Raw genomic sequence first — 17538 nt, 5'->3', positions numbered from 1 at the left:
TGCATTCTGATGTAAATCGGATGCTAGGTGTGAAAAATCAGATTGTACTCCCATAAAAAACACATGACACTCGTCCGACTCTCCTGCATCAAGATCCGACCGATTTTAAAATTGCCAGTGTCTCCAGCCTAAACAATCTATTGCACCTTGTGCGGTGTTCTAGCCCGTCTGCCAGTGGTTTTATAGAAGCAGTATGTGCACAGCTGAGATGGATTGGGCTTGCTCTTCTGACATTAAACGATGGTTCATACCTCAATCTTTTTGGCTTTAATATCTGAACCCAATTTTTTATTGGTAGCGTGTCAGTTTTCTCTGCAGACGTCACCCACACATCAGACACGATTCTATGTGGAAAATCGGCTGCAGGAAATCTGTAGGTGTGAACAGACCTCAATAGCAATATGAGCAATGCCAGAAAGCTGTCCCTCAGTACTGGGAATCCTTCCATAGCCTGACCAGCGTGCTCAGAGCTACCAGGGAGCGGGCTATGCTGCTAGGAAGTCTATTGGTTCGTACAGTGTGAGTGGCCCCCGCAGGCCCGGTACTAGAGGCCGGCTGTAGGACACCGAGCCGCACTATCTCAGCTCTACGTGCACAGCCTCCAGCAGTCATGAGGGAGCAGCAACAAGCTCCGCCCCGCCTGTCAGCCTCACGCTGATTGGCTGCACTGGCTGTCAGTCAGTAGCTGCAGGACCCGGGCTGTGCCGGTGTGCGGGGCGGGGATGGACTAGCTCCTCCCTCTGCCTCCCAGCCGAGTCTCACAGGGTCTGGCGGCGCAGTGCTGTACTGCGCTCACTGAGGGGTGACCACCAGGAAGGGAAAGGGTAGAATTGCTGTTGCGCCCCCCTGTGACGGTGCGGTGTCGGCTCACTGCTTGGTGCTGCTGGGCTGCTCCGGGTCTTTGTTGTGCAGCGGGCTGTGAGCATGCCACTGCCTCCATTCATCATCTCACTGCTCCCCATTGTAGTCCGTCTATGCTGCTCCTGGCAGTGACCTTCCCTCCTTGCTCCGACTACCACTCCTAACGTGGAGCCGTCCGGTGTGCTGCCTGCAGAGCATTGGGCACCGTGCCCAGTCATCCCTGTGTGCTCCCGTGCGTTACTCCTATTCCTGCCGGCTTCCCAGGTGCCCCTCCATTCCCCAGGACTCATAACATGGCTTCTTGGATGACCTCAAGACTCGTCTTCCAGAAAACTTCAGCAGAGTGAGCCCCCTCTCTGGCTACCCGGTGGGCAACTTCCAGGATTGGCATTGAACAAAGACCATAAAGACTCAGAATCCGTCCAAGTGCCCAGGAAGTGCACGAAGATGTCTACCCCAAGCAGGTTCAAGAAGGACAAAGAGATCATTGCTGAATATGAGAGCCAAGTGAAAGGTAAAGTCAGAGGGTGCCTGCCTGGTGGGGTGTCAGAGGGAGGGTGCCTGCCTGGTGGGGTGTCAGAGGGAGGGTGCCTGCCTGGTGGGGTGTCAGAGGGAGGGTGCCTGCCTGGTGGGGTGTCAGAGGGAGGGTGCCTGCCTGGTGGGGTGTCAGAGGGAGGGTGCCTGCCTGGTGGGGTGTCAGAGGGAGGGTGCCTGCCTGGTGGGGTGTCAGAGAGAGGGTGCCTGCCTGGTGGGGTGTCAGAGGGAGGGTGCCTGCCTGGTGGGGTGTCAGAGGGAGGGTGCCTGCCTGGTGGGGTGTCAGAGAGAGGGTGCCTGCCTGGTGGGGTGTCAGAGGGAGGGTGCCTGCCTGGTGGGGTGTCAGAGGGAGGGTGCCTGCCTGGTGGGGTGTCAGAGGGAGGGTGCCTGCCTGGTGGGGTGTCAGAGGGAGGGTGCCTGCCTGGTGGGGTGTCAGAGGGAGGGTGCCTGCCTGGTGGGGTGTCAGAGGGAGGGTGCCTGCCAGGCCCTGGTGGGATCTCTCCAGATAGCTACCGGCATACGGTGATCATTGGAACGCTGGCTGGAAAAAGGCCCCAAGATAGAAAGGTTATTATACTCTATGGACCCCCTGTGTCCCTTAGCTGGGCACAGGCCTTATATAACAATATGGTGGCTAGTGCCATGAGTGTCACCTTATCTGATGGGTGTCAGTGGCTGACCATCAAGAAGAAATGAGTTTTTGATTTCTACATAGTATCAGATATAGACCAGGGGGACATATCAATGTGGGTAAAAGGTAACATTGGGACATTGTTGGTTCACTTCATGTGATAAAAGGCTGCAGTACATTGCTGTTAGCCGCCCCACGGCAGCCGCTCATAGGTGTGCGTTCAGTTGCACTGTTACTGCTGTTCATTGGACTATTTTTAGTTGCTGCCTTTAGGAATCCAATGAGCAGCTCCATGTTTCCAGGCCATAGGAATTCAACGACTCTCAGCCCATCTGCAGTGCATAGGGGTCTATGTAGTGTCACAGTATGGTTGTACTCCATAGAAGTGCACAGCGTCACAGTACGAATGTAGTCCATATCTCGGCATGGAGATACTGAGCAATGAGGCGCATGCAATGGCGGTGAAAAAAGGATGACACTGAGTGGAAGCATTGCTAGAGTCCACGAGATGTGTTTGCGCGGTAGCGTGACAGGAGGCTGTGGGACGACACAGAACGGCGGCGTTGCTGGAGGCTGTGGGACGACACAGAACGGCGGCGTTGCTGGAGGCTGTGGGACGACACAGAACGGCGGCGTTGCTGGAGGCTGTGGGACGACACAGAACGGCGGCGTGGCTGGAGGCTGTGGGACGACACAGAACGGCGGCGTGGCTGGAGGCTGTGGGACGACACAGAACGGCGGCGTGGCTGGAGGCTGTGGGACGACACAGAACGGCGGCGTGGCTGGAGGCTGTGGGACGACACAGAACGGCGGCGTGGCTGGAGGCTGTGGGACGACACAGAACGGCGGCGTGGCTGGAGGCTGTGGCGTGACAACAGTTGTGGGATAACTTTGGGCAGCAGTGTGGCTGCAAGCTGTGGTTTGGGATGACTTTGGTGGCACGCCTGCATGCTGTGGGATGACACTGGGCAGGAATGTGGCTGCATGCCGTGGGATGACACGGAGTGTCGGTGCTGCTGCAGGCCATAGCTGACACTTGGCAACAGTGTGGCGGCAAGTTGTGGTGTGTGACGACTGTATGGTGACGCACCTGCATGCCATGGGCCCACACTGAGTGGCGGTGCTGCTGCAGGCTGTGGTATGACACTGGGCAGCAATGTGGTTGCAAGCCATGGTGTGGGACGATTCTGTATGGTGGTGTTCCTGCATGCCGTGGGATGACACTGAGTGGCGGTGTTACTGCAGGCTATGGCATGCGACGATGCTGAGTAGTGACGTGACTGCAGACCATGGGATGACACTGACTGGCGGTGCGGCTGCAGGCTGTGGCATGCAACGATGCTGAGTAGTGGTGTGGCTGCAGCCCGTAGGATGACACTGAGTGGCAGTGCGGCTGCAGGCTATGGCGTGCGATGATGCTGAGTACTGGCTGCAGCCCGTGGGATGACACTGAGTGGCAGTGCAGCTGCAGGCTATGGCATGTGGTGATGCTGAGTAGTGGCGTGTCTGCAGCCCGTGGGATGACACTGAGTGGCGGTGCAGCTGATGCTGAGTAGTGGCGTGTCTGCAGCCCGTGGGATGACACTGAGTGGCGGTGCAGCTGATGCTGAGTAGTGGCGTGTCTGCAGCCTGTAGGATGACACAGTGGCAGTGCGGCTGCAGGCTATGGCATGCGATGATGCGGAGTACTGGCTGCAGCCCGTGGGATGACACTGAGTGGCGGTGCAGCTGCAGGCTATGGCATGTGGTGATGCTGAGTAGTGGCGTGTCTGCAGCCCGTAGGATGACACTGAGTGGCAGTGCGGCTGCAGGCTATGGCATGCGATTATGCTGAGTATTGGCTGCAGCCTGTCGGATGACACTGAGTGGCGGTGCAGCTGCAGGCTATGGCATGTGGTGATGCTGAGTAGTGGCGTGGCTGCAGCCCGTAGGATGACACTGAGTGGCGGTGCAGCTGCAGGCTATGGCATGTGGTGATGCTGAGTAGTGGCGTGGCTGCAGCCTGTGGGATGACACTGAGTGGCGGTGCAGCTGATGCTGAGTAGTGGCGTGGCTGCAGCCCGTAGGATGACACTGAGTGGCGGTGCAGCTGCAGGCTATGGCATGTGGTGATGCTGAGTAGTGGCGTGGCTGCAGCCTGTGGGATGACACTGAGTGGCGGTGCAGCTGATGCTGAGTAGTGGCGTGGCTGCAGCCCGTAGGATGACACTGAGTGGCGGTGCAGCTGCAGGCTATGGCATGTGGTGATGCTGAGTAGTGGCGTGGCTGCAGCCCGTAGGATGACACTGAGTGGCGGTGCAGCTGCAGGCTATGGCATGTGGTGATGCTGAGTAGTGGCGTGGCTGCAGCCTGTGGAATGACGCTGAGTGGCGGTGCAGCTGATGCTGAGTAGTGGCGTGGCTGCAGCCCGTAGGATGACACTGAGTGGCGGTGCAGCTGCAGGCTATGGCATGTGGTGATGCTGAGTAGTGGCGTGTCTGCAGCCCGTAGGATGACACTGAGTGGCAGTGCGGCTGCAGGCTATGGCATGCGATTATGCTGAGTATTGGCTGCAGCCTGTGGGATGACACTGAGTGGCGGTGCAGTTGCAGGCTATGGCATGTGGTGATGCTGAGTAGTGGCGTGGCTGCAGCCCGTAGGATGACACTGAGTGGCGGTGCAGCTGCAGGCTATGGCATGTGGTGATGCTGAGTAGTGGCGTGGCTGCAGCCTGTGGGATGACACTGAGTGGCGGTGCAGCTGATGCTGAGTAGTGGCGTGGCTGCAGCCCGTAGGATGACACTGAGTGGCGGTGCAGTTGCAGGCTATGGCATGTGGTGATGCTGAGTAGTGGCGTGGCTGCAGCCCGTAGGATGACACTGAGTGGCGGTGCAGCTGCAGGCTATGGCATGTGGTGATGCTGAGTAGTGGCGTGGCTGCAGCCTGTGGAATGACACTGAGTGGCGGTGCAGCTGATGCTGAGTAGTGGCGTGGCTGCAGCCCGTAGGATGACACTGAGTGGCGGTGCAGTTGCAGGCTATGGCATGTGGTGATGCTGAGTAGTGGCGTGGCTGCAGCCCGTAGGATGACACTGAGTGGCGGTGCAGCTACAGGCTATGGCATGTGGTGATGCTGAGTAGTGGCGTGGCTGCAGCCTGTGGAATGACACTGAGTAGTGGCGTGGCTGCAGCCCGTAGGATGACACTGAGTGGCAGTGCGGCTGCAGGCCTTGGAACCACATTTAGCTCTGTCAGTCCCATTATATAGGAGTATAGAGGCACTTTTACATGTACATTTTCTGCACGTGTCACACATGATGTAAAATAACCATACTTGAGATGACATGAAGTTGCATGCAGGCCACGTGACAAGTCTGCATAGCCACAGCCCAAACGCTCCCTTTCGTTGCCTGTATCTGCTCTGTATTCACACAAGACCGTGGAGAGCGCAATAAAACTGCCCTCTTGTGTGACACAACTGCTTCCGGGCAAGTGTATCATTCGTCTGTGCCATTTTTTACATTTCCATAGAACCGATAACACAATTTTTGTGTCACTTTCCAAAAATCAATGTCTGACCTGTCCCTGGCAGCAGTGATTGTACATTAGCAGGGTTTTCCATAAAGCATTGATTTATCTGTCCCAGTATGTGTATCTACAGAACGAGCCTAGACACACTTACATTGGCTGGTGTCCTATATACAGGGGGTACTTAGTGACATTTAGCTTGGACTGGTTTCTTCGCATATAAGATAGATCGATCAATCGATCTGCAGGTAAATGAATTTGTTACCCTGGTGCCATTTTTTTCTCTCATAACTTGCTGGAAAGGAACAAAGGAACCTGGAGAAGTCATGGATATACCATGGTGGGAGACTGTGAGGGAGCGAGGTGCAGTGCCTTCAAGTGGTGACATGAGGACTGGCTGCCTATACCTTGTGCCTCTTGTGTTATGCTGACCTTAGAGGGAAGGTTTGCCCCATCCACCAGCGTTCCATTATATGTCACCAATGATGCTGATCTGCAGCGATCGGAATGGTTAGCCATGGTGGATATAGTGTTGTAGATCTTGCATCTTCTTGTGTCATGCTTCTTTTATAGTGTTTGTATTATGTTACCATCTGAATCTGCTCCTTACTAATTTCCTGCTGGTCGGCCCCAGTTATTTTAGTAAGTGGCTATCATTAGCTGTTGGATCGTTAGTCATTTTCATGGCCTTCATTATTAGTGGCGTGTTTTAGTTAGCTGGAAGAAGACACCAAACATATGTTTGCTTTCCTTCATTGAGTACAACGACTCATTTGGCTACAACCCACTGCTAGTTAATGAATACTATTTTACATACTGTTTTGTGTAGTCACTCAGTAATCTTGCATTGATTTTTTTTTTTTTGTCACAGTCTAGATATTGCTTTGTGGTTTGTGGTCATAGTCTATGGTTTTGGCATACATGACAGTGAGAGGACCAAGCCATAATCTGCATGAGTAAGTTTTGTTCATCAGAGCATGTCTGTACCGTCATTCACAGACTTATTGTGCTAATATAAGAAAGGGATGACATAGAGGGGAAATTATCCAGTAAAGCGGTCATCTGAGTTAATTAAAAAGCTCAGCACAAGCCGCAATTGTGGTAAAATAAATTAATAATGATTGTTGTATTGCTACATCCCCCCTATCCTGCCCACCGGGCTTCTGTCATATTGACTACAACCATCACAGCTTTTATACCCCATGGACCACTGCAGCCAATCACTGGAATAACATTTAGTTCTTTAGTGGAAACTATTTAAGAATCAAGAGCTTTAAGGATGTCTAATTGAAGGAAATTCTGTGTACCATACTGGTGCTGTGTGATGCACAATGAGAACTTTGTTAAATTTCTGAATAGGTTCCCATACACATTAGATAAGTCATCCCACCCTCCCCCATTTCTGCTGCGTTGGCCCATTATCTTAAGTACAGGGTCATCCAGAACCTCTCCCCTGTCAGATGATGTTGGGGAGAGAGTAGGATCCAGCCCGTTGAATTTCAATACCAATTCATTCATCCAGCGTGGACAGTGGAGCAATAGCATGGCTCTCCTCCAAAACACTGGATCTCTCGGCTGACCCAAGCACTCTTGTGTATGGGGTAGTCGGGAGAATGATCCGTTCACTGACAGATCTAGCTCTATATGGAGGCCTTAAAAGGTTTGGCACCAGATTTTGTAAAATACCTAAAATGGTAAACCCAGCAGGTACTCCCCCACCCTGTGTCCAGCAGCGGTAATGTCACATCGACGGCGCACTTCACGACAGTAGCTAATCACTGAGCTCAATGACTGTGCTGAGTTAGGGTATGTTCACACATTGCATGTTTGCTCTGAAAAAAAAAAACCCCACAGCATTTTACTGTCCCAGCAAAGTAAATGAGACACCTGAAGTTTCGTGCACGTTTTATTTTCTTTGCAGATATGACCCTTTTTCAGATTTGCAGTATCTCATGAAAGGGGGAAAAAACACGACAAAAATGTGCATATTTTACATAGTGTTTTTCCTGCCACTCCAGTATTTGCCACAGATTTTTCTTCGTCAAATACTGTATGTGTGACTTGGAAGGCGAGAGCCAATTAGCTCAATAACTGGGTTCAGCGATTTAGTGTGCACTTTCTTGAAAGTGAACCCCCCCTTAAGTCCGGTGCTTTATAGATTTTAAACCAGGTAAGATACCACCTATCAACAATAATAAATGATCTCTCCAAACCTGGTAGTCTGGCTGTAATTGCTAGGCCTCGTGGTATGGGTCTCCATGTGTCCATCTTGTTTGGTAAAGCCGGTACATGTATGTTAGTCTGGCTGTAATTGCTAGGCCTCGTGGTATGGGTCTCCATGTGCCCATCTTGTGTGGTAAAGCCGGTACATGTTTGTTTGGCTGTAATTGCTAGGCCTCGTGGTATGGGTCTCCATGTGCCCATCTTGTGTGGTAAAGCCGGTACATGTATGTTAGTCTGGCTGTAATTGCTAGGCCTCGTGGTATGGGTCTCCACGTGCCCATCTTGTGTGGTAAAGCCGGTACATGTATGTTAGTCTGGCTGTAATTGCTAGGCCTCGTGGTATGGGTCTCCATGTGCCCATCTTGTGTGGTAAAGCCGGTACATGTATGTTAGTCTGGCTGTAATTGCTAGGCCTCGTGGTATGGGTCTCCACGTGCCCATCTTGTGTGGTAAAGCCGGTACATGTATGTTAGTCTGGCTGTAATTGCTAGACCTCGTGGTATGGGTCTCCATGTGCCCATCTTGTGTGGTAAAGCCGATACATGTATGTTAGTCTGGCTGTAATTGCTAGGCCTCGTGGTATGGGTCTCCATGTGCCCATCTTGTGTGGTAAAGCCGGTACATGTATGTTAGTTTGGCTGTAATTGCTAGGCCTCGTGGTATGGGTCTCCATGTGCCCATCTTGTGTGGTAAAGCCGGTACATGTATGTTAGTCTGGCTGTAATTGCTAGGCCTCGTGGTATGGGTCTCCATGTGCCCATCTTGTGTGGTAAAGCCGGTACATGTATGTTAGTTTGGCTGTAATTGCTAGGCCTCGTGGTATGGGTCTCCATGTGCCCATCTTGTGTGGTAAAGCCGGTACATGTATGTTAGTTTGGCTGTAATTGCTAGACCTCGTGGTATGGGTCTCCATGTGCCCATCTTGTTTGGTAAAGCCGGTACATGTATGGTACGGCTGAGATGGACTATATGTGCTAGGGGCTTTCTCACTGTAAATATTCATTAGTGAATTCCTGCAGCTACTTTTTGTCCCTGCACCTGGATATTGCTTATTATCATACCTTCCCATATTGTGGTGCCGCTTCATAGTGCCATACCAAAGGGTTTATTACTGCCTATAAGTATGTAGCACAATGGGGCTCTTACAGGGGATGTTGTGCCCCCTCCAGGGGATGCTTTGTACAGTTAGCGTCTGTCATTGTTATTTTACTGACAGGTGTTGGGTCCATCATCTGCAGAGACATGATTAAAGTGGTGCATCCTGTGATCCATTATTTTTTATCTTTTCTTTTGACTATGATTGATGCTTCCCTGTGTTTTCTAGTCATTAAAATCAAAGGACCATTTGGACATGTAAGAAGACCCCCTAAGGAGGGATGATGCTATAAAGTAGACTGCACTTGCGGAGAAATCACCGACCCACAATAAATTATCAGGAAAACCTGAAATGTCACTGCATTGCTAATCCTATGGAAAAAAAATATTAGTTTTTTTAAACCTTCTAGATCATGTGTTTTTTTTTTTTTTTTTTTTCCCATTTGTCTGCACCAAACTCTGCAATAGCCATCTGCTCAAACTACTGCATTTTTAATGTGTTTTTGGTGCATATTTGAAGCAGTAATTTGGATCAGGAACACTGGTAAATGTCACTTACAATGCAACTGCGTTTATTCCATGCGTTATTTCAGGCTCACCATGTGATTCCAGCACAGTTAATTTGTGCCCGGTTTTCAACTGTGGTTTTTTTCTGGATTTTTTTTTTTCTCTATAGAGACTTCCTTGGGAAGCATGGAAAAGAGGCAATTGTGTTTTTAAGTGCAGAATCCCAGAGCAGTCTCACTAAAAAAATACATTAAAATGTTGCGTGAAAAAAAAAAATGCAATACTTGCAGCTGATTACTATTGTGTACTTTGTCACCTGCAGGAAAAAATAGTGTTTTGTCATTTGCTCCATGGGGAAACTAAAGTTTTGTGATTACGAGTTTTCCTAAAATCACATCCCTTTGCTTGAACTGATAAATTGCAGTAGATTTATAGCACAGCAAAATGCAGTTAAAAATAAAACTGCAGAATTTATGCTACGTGAGACCGTGGCTTTAGGTTAATAAAACAAGTTGGATGGCAAATCCCAGGGCTGTGGAGTCGGTAAGCCAAACCTGCGACTCCGACTCCTCAATTTCCCTTACACCGACTCCGACTCCACGACTCCGACTCCGACTCCGACTCCCACATATATTGCTTATATTTAAGTGAAAAATTTATTGTAGTACAATGTGAACCTCAGACATTTAATCATTTTTATGATCCAATAATCAAGATATTTATATAGAACAGAATATATATTGGTGTACTACCCGGTTTTCATTCTTTTTGGTACAGATACGATATGGATAGACAGATATGGATAAATGGATAGAGCAGATTTCTAATCTGCTTTTGCTATTGAAAACATTATCTATGAGCTCAAAAACCTTTCAGGTGATGCAGTTTTTTAAAAAGATGATCAGCTTTTGCAGCTGAAAAACGTATCCTCAAAAAACACAGGAAAAACGCTGTGTGTGAATGTAGCCTTAGATCAGGAATATAACAGCCATTTATAGGACATTTCATAACTTTCCCAAACTCCTATGAAAAAATATTCAGCACATCCTGCATTGAATTACTGTACCCAATTTATTATATATTTTAGGAGTCGGAGTCGGTCCATTTTATACCGACTCCAACTCCGACTCCACCAAAATGAGCACCGACTCCGACTTCACGACTCCGACTCCACAGCCCTGGCAAATCCTTCCAAAAATGCTCCTGGATTTGCTTACAAGTCGAAACAATAGTCAGTAAATTAAATACCGCTAGCATATTAGCTGTCATGTAGATAATGTATGAGGCGTAGTTAGTTGGTGTACTGCACTGCCGTAAGATGCTCTTTACTAAAGACATCTTGATCGAGTACTTGAAAGACTTCTTAAGCTCAAAGTATTAACAATTGCAATAAACTTTGTTCTGTAAGGCCTCATTCAGACATCCGGGGATCACGTACATGTTCTGTCTGTGATTTACACGTATAGAATAGGTACTTATTCTATCATGCCATTCATATGTCTGCTTTTTTGTGTATTGCAAGAGAAATCATGGCAACGACAGTCTGTTTTTGATCTGAATCATGGATCAAAATCAGCTATACGGCTATGTGCACACGCTGCAGATTCTGCTGCGGATCCGCAGCGTTTCAGGCTCTGCGGGTCCGCTGCAGTTTCTGCTGCATTGTATAGTACCATTTTTTTCAATGGTAATCTGAAAAATGCTGTGCACACGCTGCGGATTTTTCCGTGCGGATTTGCTGCGGGTTCAAATCCGCAGCATGTCAATTCTTTGTGCGGATTCTGCTGCGGTTTCACACCTTCTCCATTGTAGAGGTGTGAAACCGCAGGCTAAACCGCAGGTCTTTTGACCTGAGAATTTACCTGCGGATTTTTCCAAATCCACGCAGAAAAATCCGCAGGACCTAAGGCTGTGTCCACACGCTGCGGATTGATCCGCGCTGTTTTTGCAAAAAGACCTGCAGTTTATCTGCGGATTAGCCTGGGGTTTATCATCTCTTCAATGGAGGAGATGGTAAACCGCAGCGGAATCCGCAGAAAGAATTGACATCTGCAGTGCGGTTTCCATTTCCCATAGGGAATAATGGTACTGTACACCGCAGCAGAAACTGCTGCGGATCCGCAGGGCCAAATCCGCTGCGGATCCGCAGGGCCAAATCCGCTGCGGATCCGCAGGGCCAAATCCGCTGCGGATCCGCAGGGCCAAATCCGCTGCGGATCCGCAGCAGAATCCGCAGCGTGTGCACACACACCCTTAGGCTATGTGCACACGGTGCGGATCCTCCCGGATTTTTCCGCGCGGCTTTTACTAAATCCGCAGGTCAAATGACCTGTATTTTTCCTGCGGATTTCTTCCTTTTTTTCTGCAGCTTTACTGCCGTTTTTGTGCGGTTTTCCACCTGCGGATTTGTAGAACGGAGCAGGTGGAAAACGGCAGCAAAACCGCACAAAAGAAGTCACATGCTGCTTTTTTTTTCCGCGGAAAAATCTGCAGCATGTGCACAGCGGTTTTTTTTTTTTTACATGGGCTATAATGGTACTGTACATCACCTGCAGTTCTGCTGCAGATCCGCAGCGGTAAATCCGCTGCTGATCCGCAGTAGAAACCGCACCGTGTGCACAGACCCATAAACTACTTGTGCACATAGCCAAAAAATCTATTGGTCAGTGAAAATCACTGCCAGCACAATTTGCATGGTAGTGGATAGGACAAGCTTTGCAATTTTTAACTTCTTTTTATACATGAAAATCACTAATGGCAAAAATTGACACACTGACAAAAATCGGCGCAAAACATTGATGACACTAAGTTGCTCGAGAGATTAAGGAAAAATGTTGCCACTTCTGTAGTGAGCTTAACCCCTTAAGCCCCAAGGGTGCACGTTCATGACCGGACCAATTTTTACAATTCTGACCACTGTCCCTTTATGAGATAACTCTGGAGCGCTTCCATGGATCTCGCTGATGCTGACATTGTTTTCTCGTGACATATTGTACTTCATGTTAGTGGTAAAATTTCATTCAAATAACTTGCGTTTATTCGTGAAAAAAACGGAAATTTGGTGAAAATTTCGCAATTTTCCAACTTTGAATTTTTATGCCCTTAAATCACAGAGATATGGCACACAAAAAACTTGATAACTAACATTTCCCACATGTTTACTTTACATCAGCACAATTTTGGAACCAAAATTTTTTTTTGTTAGGAAGTTATAAGGGTTAAAAATTGACCAGCGATTTCTCATTTTTGCAACACCATTTTATTTTTACGGACCACATCACATTTGAAGCCACTTTGAGGGGTCTATATGATAGAAAGTACCCAAAAGTGACACCATTCTAAAAACTGCACCCCTTAAGGTGCTCAAAACCACATGCAAGAAGTTTATTAACCCTTTAGGTGCGTCACAGGAATTTTTTGAATATTTAAAAAAAAAAAAAAATCAACATTTAACTTTTTTTCACAAAAAAATACTTCAGGTTCAATTTTTTTATTTTTTATTTTACCAAGGTTAACAGGAGAAATTGGACTGCAAAATTTATTGTGCAATTTGTCCTGAGTACGCTGATACCTGATATGTGGGGGGAAACCACTGTTTCGGCGCATGGCTGAGCTCAGAAGGGAAGGAGCGCCATTTGACTTTTTCAATGCAAAATTGGCTGGAATTCAGATCGGACGCCATGTCACATTTGGAGAGCCCCTGATGTACCTAAACAGTGGAAACCCCCCACAAGTGACACCATTTTGGAAACTAGACCCTCCAAGGAACTTATCTAGATGTGTGGTGAGCACTTTGAACACCCCAGTGTTTCACAGAAGTTTATAACGCCCGGGCGTGAAAATAAAAAAATCGTATTTTTTCCACAAACATGATCTTTTAGTCACCAATTTTTTATTTTCCTAAGGGTAACAGGAGAAATTGGACCCCAAAAGTTGTTGTCCAAATTGTCCTGAGTACGCTGATACCCCATATGTGGGAGAAAACTACTGTATGGGCACACGCCGGGGCTCGGAAGGGAAGTAGTGACGTTTTGGAATGCAGACTTTGATGGAATGGTCTGCGGGTGTCATGTTGCCTTTGGAGAGCCCCTAATGTACCTAAACAGTGGAAACGCCCACAAATGACCCCATTTTGGAAACTAGACCCCCTAAGGAACTTATCTAGATGTGTGGTGAGCACTTTGAACCCCCAAGTGCTTCACAGAAGTTTATATATTGAAAATAAAAAAATCGTATTTTTTCCACAAACATGATCTTTTAGTCACCAATTTTTTATTTTTCTAAGGGTAACAGGAGAAATTGGACCCCAAAAGTTGTTTTGCAATTTGTCCCGAGAAGGCTGATACCCCATATGTGGGGGTAAAACACTGTTTGGGCGCATGGCAGAGCTTGGAAGGGAAGGAGCACCATTTGACTTTTTCGACTCAGAATTGGCTGGAATTGAGATCAGACGCCATGTTGCATTTGGAGAGCACCTGATGTGCCCAAACAGTGGAAACCCCCGATTCTAACTCCAACCCTAACCCCCAACACACCCCTAACCCTAATCTCAGCCCTGGCCCTAACCCTAATGGGTAAATGGAAATAAATACTTTTTTTTATTTTATTATTTTTCCCTAACTAAGGGGGTGATAACGGGGGGGGTTTTGATTTACTTTTTATGGCAGGTTTCTATATTTGGCAGCTGTCGCACGCTAAAAGACGCTTTTTATTGTAAAAATAGTTTTTGCTTCACCACATATTGAGAGCTATAATTTTTCCGTATTTTGACCCACCGAGTCATGTGAGGTCTTATTTTTTGCGGGACGAGTTGATGTTTTTATTGGTACCATTTTCGGGCACATGACATTTTTTGATAGCTTTTTATTCCGATTTTTGGGACGCAGAATGAACAGTGTTTCATGAATTTATTTTGGGGGATGCGTTTACACTGTTCCCCGTGCGGTAAAATTGATAAAGCGGTTTTATTCTTTGGGTCATTACGGTTACAGCAATGCCTCATTTAGGTCATTTTTTTATGTTTTGTCGGTTTTATGCAATGAAAACTATTTTATATAAAAAATTATTTTTGCATCACTTTATTCTGCGAGCTATAACTTTTTTATTTTTTCGCTGATGATGCTGTGTGGCGGCTCGTTTTTTGCGGGACAAGATGACGTTTTCAGCGGTACCATGCATATTTATATGTGGCTTTTTGATCGCGCGTTATTGCACTTTTTGTTGGGCGGTATGATAAATCATTTTTTTTGCTTCGTTTTTTATTTTTTTAAGGGGTTCGCTAAAGGGGTTAACTAACGGGACAGTTTTATAAGGCAGTTCGTTACGGACGCGGCAATACCAAATATGTGTACTTTTATTTATTTTATTTTTTTTTATTTCCAAAAAATGAATTTATTGGGGGAATATTTATTTTTTTTTCTAATTTATTTGGCGATTTTGTTTTAATTATTTTAACACTTTTTTTTAACTTTATTACATTGTCCCTGGTGGGACATCACTGTCCTGTGACAGATCGCTGATCTGTCACATCACAGATCACTGTGACAGATCAGCAGGCTTCCTCGTGCCTGCGCTTTGCACTGAGGAATCCGGCTCCCTGCAGGCCCCCGAAGGTCCCCATCACCATCTTGGATTCGGGGGCATGCAGGGAAGGAGCCCCCCGCAGCAGCGCTGCACATTGCGCTGCCGTGGGAGGCTCAGGGAAGCACGTTGGGAGCACCCTCCCTGCCGATGCTTCCCTTTAATCCCTGGTACACCGCAATCGTGTTAGATCGCGGTGTGCAAGGGGTAACGTGTCGGGGGCCCCTGACACATTGTGCCGGGTGTCAGCTGTGATAATCAGCTGACACCTGGCCGCGATCAGCGGCGCTCACCACGTGGGCGCCGCTGATCGCTATGACGTACTATCCCGTCCCTGGGAATTAAGTCCCAGGGCACATGTACGGGATAGTACGTCATATGGGATTAAGGGGTTAAAGCCTCATGAAAGCCACTTTCAGTATTTGGTCAGTATTTTACCTCAGTATTTGTAATCCAAAACCAGGAGTGGGTGATAAGTACAGAAGTGGTGACGTGTTTCTATTATACTTTTCCTCTGATTGTTCTACTCCTGGTTTTGACCAAATACTGAATGTGTGAACGTGGGCTAATACAAATACGTCACCACTTCTGTATTTCTCATCCACTCCTGGTTTTGACTTACAAATACTGAGGTAAAATACTGAGCAAATACTAAACGTGTGAACGTGGCTTTAGACATCCGTGAATCACTTATGTTTTCGATGTGTCTTTCATAGTTTACAATGGCTACAAGTTCAATGAATGGTCCGCCAAAAATCACTGCAACGTGTCCATTTCCATGTCAAATCACATCAATCAGATCAAAATCACTGATGAAACAATGATGGTAAAAACTGGTCAAACACTGATGGAAAAATATTTAGATTTGAGAGTCCTCAGTGGTTGATACCAGTAGTTGAGGACTCTCAAATCAAAATATTTTTCTATCTACTGGATAATATGGTACAAAGATCTGCCGGTATTTCTTTTCTGTATCAAATACTGATGAAAATCCATTGGAAAACCACTAATGACCTCTGGACCATTTTTTTTTTTTTCATTGTAAATCACTGACGACTGATGCTTAAGAGATGTTCTGTGAGGACAACTTGCATATGGTAGAGGCTCCTAGATAAGTCACTTTTTTGGTCTTGCAGAGCAGTCATATTCTGTATCCCAAATAGTTTTCTTTTTGTTTATTTGCTTTGTATTGTACTCTTGAAATGACTGAAATCTTTGAAGCTTGTGACTTGAAACCCCACTGTGTGGACACTCAATGGCAGCGAGTGTGTTTGTAGAGGCACCTCAAAGGTGAAGGAAAGGTGACTTCTCGGGAGATACATGAGTTGAGCAGGCTCAGGCATGTACCTGGTTGTAGGTGTGGGATAACATGTTATTACACTGTTTTTATTGCTGGAAGACTTATAATAAGCAGATAAATGTTAATGGGTCAGTGCACGCTTTTGTTGGGTACATTACGAGAAACGTGTGCACAAAACTGACGTATCTGTAAAGATGGGGCATGATGGCGTGGGCTTCAAAATAGCTCATGGCGTCATCTGGCCCATGGGCCAACAGCTGGAGAGCGCTGCTGTGTATTGGTATAAAGTAATGCTGAACATAATAGACTGAGTCACTGGAATAGGAAAACAATGCATCTCTGATTTCATATACATAGGCTTTGGGTTTATCCAAAATATATTGGCCTGAGATAGAGGCACACAATAAAGAACATACATTTAGGATTAACTATCCTATTTCTGTTCTTTTTCCATTCTTTAAACATTTTTATATAGCCCAAGAGCATGGATAGAAGCCAGGAAGGCGGGATGCTCAGCTCATGCCAAACACTGTGTAAAATCTTGACAATCTGCGAGTGAGTGATGGGATCACTTCCAAGCCAGGCTTTTATATCAGCATTTTCATCAATTGTTTTCCATTTTTTCCTTTAAAATGGCAAATGTGCATTTTCGTGTACATAATCTTTTTAGCAATGTATGAGGAGCATGAGGTGCTAGTTGGGCAAATGTGGAGCATATTTTCTCCTTCGTCTCATTGGGGGACACAGAGACTGTGGGTGTGTGCTTCTGCCGTCTGGAGGCCGACACGAAGTGTACAAAAAAAGAGTTAGCTCCTCCTCCGCCGCATACACCCTCGCCCCTAGGCCGGGCGTAACTCAGTTTTTGCTTAGTGTCTGATGGAGGCACACGCAGTCTGGAGCTCCAGACTAGATTTTTTTTTTTTTTTTTTTTTTTCTCTTCCCTCCTTTTTCTATGAAGATAAGACAGTTGCGACGGATCCTATAGAGAGGATCCGATCTCCCCAAATCATCAACGGGCGACCACGTGTGAGTAACCCTCCACGTGTCCTCTCCCGCACCGAGGGACACATCTGGGACTTTTTGCCAGACAACTATTTTTCTTTTTTCTTTTTTAAAAGAGGGGCAACGCATCCTGATAAGAGGATTCGGTTTCCCCATAACTTCATCAGGCGAGCACGTGTGAGCAGAACCCAGGGGTCAGCCTCCACGTTGTTCCTCTCCTACAACAACAATGTATGGAGGCCCCTTCCACCCCTTGGTAGTGAGTCCAGGGGCTGAATTGGAGGCGCAGGTGAGCCGAT

At 47.2% G+C, this 17538-nt stretch overlaps 1 protein-coding gene across 1 annotated transcript in view; it reads left to right on the top strand.

Moving 5' to 3' along the window:
- The first annotated feature begins 633 nt into the window (after positions 1–633).
- Positions 634–17538, top strand: part of LOC141087596 (SLIT-ROBO Rho GTPase-activating protein 2C-like) — a 101474-nt gene continuing 84569 nt past the window's right edge. The window contains exon 1 of the mRNA XM_073573191.1: positions 634–1375. Coding sequence (XP_073429292.1) covers positions 1309–1375 — 67 coding nt within the window. The 5' untranslated portion in view covers positions 634–1308. The remainder of the gene's footprint in view (positions 1376–17538) is intronic.

This window comes from Dendrobates tinctorius, unplaced genomic scaffold (assembly GCF_039654945.1).
Source record: "Dendrobates tinctorius isolate UK_male_01 unplaced genomic scaffold, ASM3965494v1 ptg000035l, whole genome shotgun sequence".
NCBI lineage: Eukaryota > Metazoa > Chordata > Amphibia > Anura > Dendrobatidae > Dendrobates > Dendrobates tinctorius.
The sequence above is the reverse complement of the archived record's forward strand: the minus strand, read 5'-3'. Positions and strand labels throughout refer to the sequence as shown.